The following is a 7710-nucleotide window of genomic DNA, read 5'->3' on the forward strand; positions in this document are numbered from 1 at the left end:
CTTGCAGCATCCCTGTCTGCCTCCTGTGGGATGTTTCTAGAGCCTGAGACGTGACGGGGACAGGCCCGTCCACAGGGGGAGGTCATCTGGGTCTGAGGACCAGGCCAGCCCTCCCATCTGCAGAGGGACCTCTCAGGAATACTCCTTGTGGGAAGCATGGCCACTGCCCAGGACAGCCATCAGTCACCCCGGATCCCCCTGCACGCCAACTGAAGGACAGTCACACGCGTGCACGGGCTCTCTGCCCCCCGCCACCGGAGCGGGCCTGGTGTCCGCTGCCCCGCGGGTGTGTGTTGTCAGATACAGGAGCGGGAAGCGAGTAGTCAGCGTCCTGTGACCATGTCCTGGTGCTCACGTTTTCTGCAGGCCACACGGTCAAGGTTGCTGTCGTCAGCAGGGTCAGAGTGGCCCCCGAGGGTGGCACGGGCCCTGGCTGGCTTTACCGACCAGAGCAGGGCAATGGTCTTGGTGCCTAGGAATTTTGCAGCAGAACCGGAAGCTGTTTACCTGGACCATGTGAAGTCACTCAGTCATGTTTGACTCTTTGCAATCCCATGGACTGTAACCTACCAGGCTCCTCTGTCCATGGGATTTTACAGGCAAGAGTACTGGAGTGGGTTGCCATTTCCTTCTCCAGGGGATCTTCCCGACCCAGGGATCGAACCCAGGTCTCTCGCCTTGCAGGCAGACTCTTTACCATCTGAGCCACCAGGGAAGCCTGTTTCCCCGGAGCCCACCTGAAAAGCCTGGATTTCCGCAAAGCCGGCTGTCTGGTCTGCGAGCTGTGGCCTGGCGCCCAATGCTCAGGTTCATCCTCCGTAGTTGGTACAGCAGGTGAGGGCGCGTCTCACCCGCACCCGTGACCCTGACCCCTGGAAAGCCAGCTGGGAAGTGAGGAGCCCATCTCCCCAGTGCCGCTCCCCCTGCTCTCCCGTCCACGCAGGAGGCTGGAGCACATGGCATCATATGAAGCGGAGTTTCCATAAACTGTGAGCCGCTGTGGATTCTCACTGCCTTGCGGTCAAATGAACATTCTCCGTCGTGGCTCTCCGGCTCCTCTGATTGGTAGCCAACTTTGTCCAAGACGGTGGTCAGGCTTCAACTGTTACTGAGAAGGGAAAAGGTGATCTTATCCTGGTGCAGGTGGGCAGAGTCGACCAGCGCTGGGCCGGCTGGCAGCGGTCGCCACGACCACCTCTGTGGGTCGCACCTGAGGACAGCGGTTGGCACCGGAGGCAGGATGTGGGCCCTGGTCTTCAGACTCCCGGTTACGTATTTCCTGCCTAAAAACCCACGTTTTTAAATTCACTTTCACAACCATAAGCCTTTTAAGGAGAACGGAGGATTCAGCCCTGTCTTGTTCCCCGAAGCCACGTAAAACGGGCCCCGTGGGGGTCAAGGCCCCCGGCGTCGGGCTGTGTGATGTCGTGTGTTTCCCTCGACATCTTAGATTTGATCAGAAAGTTAAGGCATTTGCTTCAAAATAAGTTATTTATTTGTATATGTTCAGTAAGTATAGGTTTTAATTTATATCTGTACATATTAGACACACTGTGGACATCCTGTCAGAATCCTGGCAGCGACAGCCATCTCCGTAGCCCACCCGAAACATGGCCCAGGGGGCTGCCCCCTCACCCCGGGGGAGACCAGGAGGAAGTGGTGACCAAGCCAGCCTCAGGGGAGAGGCAGCCGGCCTGGACCCTTGCTCCGGGGTGCAGGCCCCCATCCCCTGGGAGAAGCGGATCCTTGGGCCATGTCCCCATCCCTCCAACAGACGGTCGTGGTCACAGAGTGCTCGCCAAATAGGATCCTGACCAAAACGAGATGAACGTGGTGGCCGGACCAGAGCCCTGGCGTGAGACGGTCCCCTCCCCGGGGTCTCGAGGTCCTTCCCTTAGGACATGGTGACCGTCAGCCTCTCAGGCTTCTGTTCCTGGCTCTGTTTTGGCAAGGGTTCATCAACCTTGAAAATCCCCTCATTTTCACGTTTTTATGAAGTGAAGTGAAAGTCGCTCAGTTGTGTCCGACTCTTTGCGACCCCATGGACTGTATAGTCCATGGGATTCTCCAGGCCAGAATACTGGAGTCAGGTAGCCTCTCCCTTCTCCAGGGGATCTTCTCAACCCAGGGATGGAACCCAGGTCTCCTGCATTGCAGGCAGATTCTTTACCAGCTGAGCCACCAGGGAAGCCCAAGGATACTGGGGTGGGCAGCCTATACTACATTTTTATAGTGTTTTCATTCATTCACCAGCCTTTTGCACAGACATAGAGGGCATGCCACGTCACCCTCGATGTGGGCTCAGGAGGTGGAGAGGACCGCTCCTCCCAGGCCACCAAGGGTTGAGCAGGGCCAGTCTGTGGGTCTGAGGAGCCAGCAGCGCCCCTGCCTCCCAACAGCCGTCTGTGGAGCCTGGCGGGCCGGGGCACCCGCACACGCATCTCCCCAGGCTCTTCTCCCGGGACCGTGGGGAACCAGTCGTGGCCCCTCGGTCGCACACGCATCTCCCCAGGCTCTTCTCCCGGGACCGTGGGGAACCAGTCGTGGCCCCTCGGTTCGCACACCTTGGCTTGTCCAGCTGGACCGTCCCCTGGCCCATCTCCCTGGTCCCTAGGCTAGTTTGGGGTGTTCTCGTGAAAACCCAGGATGACCCTGATGGGCTGGAGACATGCCAACTTGGAAAAATCTGTCACAGAAAGTGAAAGGCGTGTGTCCTGGCCCTGGAGGTCGGCCCCCCAGCGAGGGGTTTCAGGCTCCTGTTCACTGAGACAGGCTGCTGGGCCTGTGTTTCCCAGGGGAGGGCACAGGGCCGAAGCTGGGCTGGGCCTGAGGGTTGTGGGCAGGATGCTGTTGTCTGCGGCCCCAGCCTTTCTTGCCCAAAGAGTAAGTGTCAGCACCCTGTTTGGAAGGAAATGTAAAGTTTGCCCACGGGCAGCCTTTACCAGCATCTGTCCTGGGACTGGAGCCTTCGCGGCCTGGCCCAGGGACAGGCACTCGGGCAGGGCCTCCCCGACATGTCTGTGTTCCAGCCCGGCCGCTCCGCCCAGCGACACCTCCAGGAGCCAGAAGGACGCCCAGGTGTGTCCACCTCCGCTCAGCAACACTTCAGTATTAAACTATTGCCTTCCTCTTCCCACCCCCCCCATTAAGGTTTTTTAATGGAAGAATAATAATTTCAGACCATGGCACAGTTTTAAAGAGGGTATTTTGTTGTTCTTGTTGTCCTTACTGTCTTCTTATCCCCATGATGGACTGGGTTGATACTGTGAAATAAACTAGAAATAAATTAACATTTTCATGCCCCCCTGCAACACACACACATACACATACTACACACAGCTCAGCATCCCAAAAAAAGAAGCAGCCTCCTGGTGGCCCCGAGCCCCGGCAGGGCTGCCTGTCCTGTGTCCTTGGTAAAGACGAGAGCGCTTCACGCGCGGGGAATGTTGGCCTCACATGCACCCCATCTTTTGTGAAATAATCCAGTTATGTCCTTCCAGATAAACCCAGCTTGACAGCAGACAAGCATCACCAGGTGTTTCTATTCGTTGCCACGGAAGAAACTATCCAGATAGAATCATCAGATCATATTTCTTAGGGACCAGAAGTGTTTTTAATAAGATAATCTTTGATTTTTTTTTTCTAAAAAGAAAGGAAACACCAACTTTAAACTTTAACATCAACTTTTAAATTATGCGTGTTCAGCGTTGATTGACCATGGCTGTGAGTTGTAAAATGTTTTCATATTAAGAATGTAATTATTTCCTTATTGTATTTTTTAAAAGCTAAAGTCATATTTAAAATTCTCTTTGAAACAGGCAAAAGATGGGAAAGGTTTTTTTAATTAAATATGTTGGCAATGTCCATTTTAAATAACTGTAAATATATTTTCACTGTTTCACCATGTATTTAATTCATAAAGTAAAAAAAAAAAAATTTATCAGAAGAGACTTGCATTGGAAATACTCACTTTCAGTCCATTTGCCCGATTTTGTAATGGCTTCACTTGACTTTTCTGCTTTGCTATGGATTTTCTAGTTTTACGCGGTGTAGCCCCGCAGACTGGCGCCCTCGGGCGTGCCATCTTTGTGTATGCTAATAAACTCGACTCTCCCAATCCGGCCTCCGTGTCTTGACTGACTTGATTTGTGGGCGGACGGGAAGGACTGTCCGCTGGATGGAGTTTTACCAACAAGGCATTTTGCTTCCCAGGGCTTCCCTGGTGGCTCAGACGGTAAAGAAAGTGCCTGCGATGCAGGAGACCCAGGTTCGATCCCTGGGTCAGGAAGATCCCCTGAAGAAGGAAATGGCAACCCACTCCAGTATTTTTGCTGGAGAATCCCCATGGACAGAGGAGCCTGGTGGGCTACAGTTAATGGGGTTGCGAAGAGTTGGACACGACTGAATAAGACTAACGCTTTCATTTTGCTGGCCGGGTTGAGAAGGGGTATAAGGAGGGGTCGAGGTGGGGCACGTGTTTTGTTTCTTTGGCAAATATCTTTCATGAAAGAAGCATAGTGCTTTTAGTAGCTTTTAGCCCAAGGACCCAAATATTCGGATCAGGCAGCATCTGCGTCCCTTCTGAATGCAGCTCTGTGCCCGGCGCCAGGAACAGGGCCGATGGGAAGTGACTGTTCTCAGGGCGCCTGCTCCAGCCAAGGGAGACAGTCATGTCCGCAGTGTGGAGTATTCCAGAACCACAGGAGAAGGAGCAGCTGCCTTTGAGGTCGCTGCCTTTGGTGGTGGGGTTTACAGGCTTCCCTTGTGGCTCAGCTGGTAAAGGTTCCGCCCGCAATGTGGGAGACCTGGGTTCGATCGCTGGGTTGGGAAGATCCCCTGGAGAAGGGAAAGGCTACCCACTCCAGTATTCTGGCCTGGAGAATTCCATGGACTGTATAGTCAGACACAACTGAGCGACTGACTTCTGCAGGGTGGGTATTTGAGCTGGGTCATGGTGTTTAAATAGGAGTTCAGCAGGGGGAGAAGGGCACCACAGGAGACCGTGGTGGAGGGCGAGAGCAGATCCGGAGAGTGGGTGGGATCAGGCCGCGGGCCTCCTGTCTGCAGAAGGGGGTTGGGGCGGGGCCTCTGTGGAGAGCATCCAAGCCTTTTGGTGGAGTGGGGGATGGCCAGGTTTCTGGTTTTAGAAAGACCACTGCCAGGGGGAGGGCAGGCGCGTGTGGCGCTCTGACCTCAGGGCCAGGAGCAGAAAGGCCACTGCTGGTGCACAGCCCACTGAGGGCTGATGGAGCTCAGACGGAAGAGCCTGAGGGCTGGCCAACCTGCTGCCTGACACGGAACCCAGGGGAACAGAGCTTGGCCAGAGTGGCAAGAATAAGGTGTCGGCTTGGGCTCTGCAGGACGCCTGGGTCACCGAGGAGGGGTGGCCTGTGTCTGTGTGTGACTCAGAGACCCAAGTCATCACCCACCAGGACCCAACCTTCCAGGACTTTTTTTTTTTTAGCCAGGCCATGCAGCATACGGGATCCTAGTTCCCCGGCCAGGGATTGAACCCACAGCCCTGCATTAGAACTGTGGCGTTTAAACCACTGGACCACCAGTGAAGTCCCTGGACCCCCTTTCAGAGGTCAAGGATCAGGTGACCCGGGGGGGGGGCCTCCTTCACCTCCACTCTCCCCTCCCTGGGGCTGGGCTGGGTATTGGCTGGTCATGACCCTGGGAACAAGGGCCCTTCCTTTGCTAGAAGGAAGCAACCGCCCTGAGTCAGGTAAGCTCGCTTCTCCAGGCCCCCTTAAACGACAGGAAGGTGATGGCCCGCATGCTCTCAGCTGGCCTCTGCCCTCCAAGCCGTCCGCCAGGGCAGTCCTCTGCCCACCGTTCGCTGTCCAACGGCGTGTGGTTCTGCTCGGCGAGGGGCCCGGTTAAGCTTCGTTAGAACCAACTTTAACTGACGCTTTTTCGTCTGGCTTGCATGTGGGCCACGTCCTGCAGGCTTGCAAACGCGAAGGAAGCACCTCTTCATCTCTTTTAAAACCCAGCAAAAGGGACCCCAGAGTTCTTGGTTTTTCTTTCTACAACCAACGGAGACAAACTTGAGGATAGTTATACCTCCAGCTGTAATTCTAGGAGCAGGCGACAGGAAGCCCTGATCGGCATAAATCAGGAGCCCGACTCTTTCAGGGGAGGCAGGGAAAACGTGAGCTGCTGTCTGTGACCCAGGAACTTTTATAATGGGGACTTCATCAATTTTATGATGCTGTTAAAAATGACTATCTTTTCAGGGACCAGTTAGCCAGAAAACAGAGCAGGAGGCACGATAGGGATGAGGAAGCAGGTCAGGTGGACTCACCTCCAGGCCTGGGGGGTGGTCCTGGACACCAAGAAGTCGGTGTGGCCTGGGACAGCCTGCACGCCCAGGGGCGGAGGGCAGGGCATTGGAGATCGCCTTGTTCTGAGGCTTTGACAGCTGGGGCCTCACTGTCCCTGGAGGCACGGCCCTTCCCGGGACCGCTCAGTTCTTCGAGACATCGCCCGCAAACACCGCTTTCACGTGTGAAGCGACCCGTCCGGAGTCCACACCCCAGCCACCTCCTCTATGAGGTTCATACGCTCCGGGACCACTATCCCGTGACTTCATCACCCCTGGGCCGGGTGCCGCCCTGGTCCCAGAGTCTGCCGAGATTACTCAGGCCAGCCCAGCCCCTTTCCTTCCTGTGAAAACCGCAGCAAATGAAGGCGCTTGTCCTCATCTCCCCCTGCCTCTGGCTCCTGACTGGCCCCGGGTGCTTCCCTGCGAGGCCTGGCCCAGCCTGACGTGGTGCCGCATTACGGGGAATGGGTACTGTGACAGTCTTACCTTCTGATCCGCCTCGCAGCCCCCGTACTGGGTGATGATAAAACCTACGGTTTGAACACCCCAGTCTGTGGGAAAGGCACGCTGAGTATCGTGTGATGGGAGATGCCCGTCCGTGAAACGTCCTACAGCCTCCATAAGACTCTCGTCGAACGGAAATCCTTTCCTCCGTGGGTTCTCTTTCCAGCAGGATAAACACTGTCCTTTACTTCAACTGATCATGCATTCATTTCCTCATTCGGGGATGGTTTACTGAAACCCCTACGGCGCCTGGGGCCCTGGAGACCCAGAACTCTATAAACATGACTGTCAGCACTGGCTCCTCACCAGAGCCGGTGATGGACGCGTGTGTGACCCGGGCGACCTCGCTAATAAACACGTAATTATAAATCATGAGATGCCACAAAGACACCCCCCCCCACCGCCCCGTCTTCTGGTGGCGACAGACTCCAGCCATGGCCAACCCTCCATGGGAGGCACCGAAGACCCATCCCCACCCCTCTGGATCAGGGGGACTCAGGGGTCCCCGGGGACACTCCCACACCGACCCGGGGAGGATGGAGGGTTCTGGGCACAGGGGGTGTTTCTTGAAAAACTCTGTGTTGGCCGCTGAGAACAGGAGCCATCTCCCCCGAACCCCGGCCGGATGAAGGCGACTCTGGAGGAGGAGAGCCCAGGAGGTGTTTGGTGTGACTCACTGATCCCGGTGTCCCTAGGTATGGGGTCACGGACATGCCACTAAGTTCTCACCTTGGCCTCTGCGGATCAAGCCATAAACACTGCTGGGCCTGGCGGTTCAAGACTGACTGGAGTCACCGCGACAGTGGGGAGCATTGTTGCCGCCTCTCAGATCTAGACGGTCACACACCCGGAGCCCCCAGAGCCCAGGGGAGCTT

The 7710-nt window shown here is 55.8% G+C and overlaps 1 protein-coding gene across 1 annotated transcript in view; it reads right to left on the reverse strand.

Annotated features, from left to right (window-relative positions):
• Window positions 1-323: 323 nt before the first annotated feature.
• The window catches only part of LOC104999079, a 31059-nt gene continuing 23672 nt past the window's right edge, over window positions 324-7710 (reverse strand). The window contains exons 11-15 of the mRNA XM_010854542.1: window positions 6818-6861; window positions 6311-6366; window positions 1110-1210; window positions 738-872; window positions 324-472 (exon numbers count right to left, since the gene is read on the reverse strand). Coding sequence (XP_010852844.1) covers window positions 324-472; window positions 738-872; window positions 1110-1210; window positions 6311-6366; window positions 6818-6861 — 485 coding nt within the window. The remainder of the gene's footprint in view (window positions 473-737; window positions 873-1109; window positions 1211-6310; window positions 6367-6817; window positions 6862-7710) is intronic.

Source organism: Bison bison, unplaced genomic scaffold (genome assembly GCF_000754665.1).
Source record: "Bison bison bison isolate TAMUID 2011002044 unplaced genomic scaffold, Bison_UMD1.0 scf7180017864342, whole genome shotgun sequence".
In the NCBI taxonomy this organism is placed as follows: Eukaryota; Metazoa; Chordata; class Mammalia; order Artiodactyla; family Bovidae; genus Bison; species Bison bison.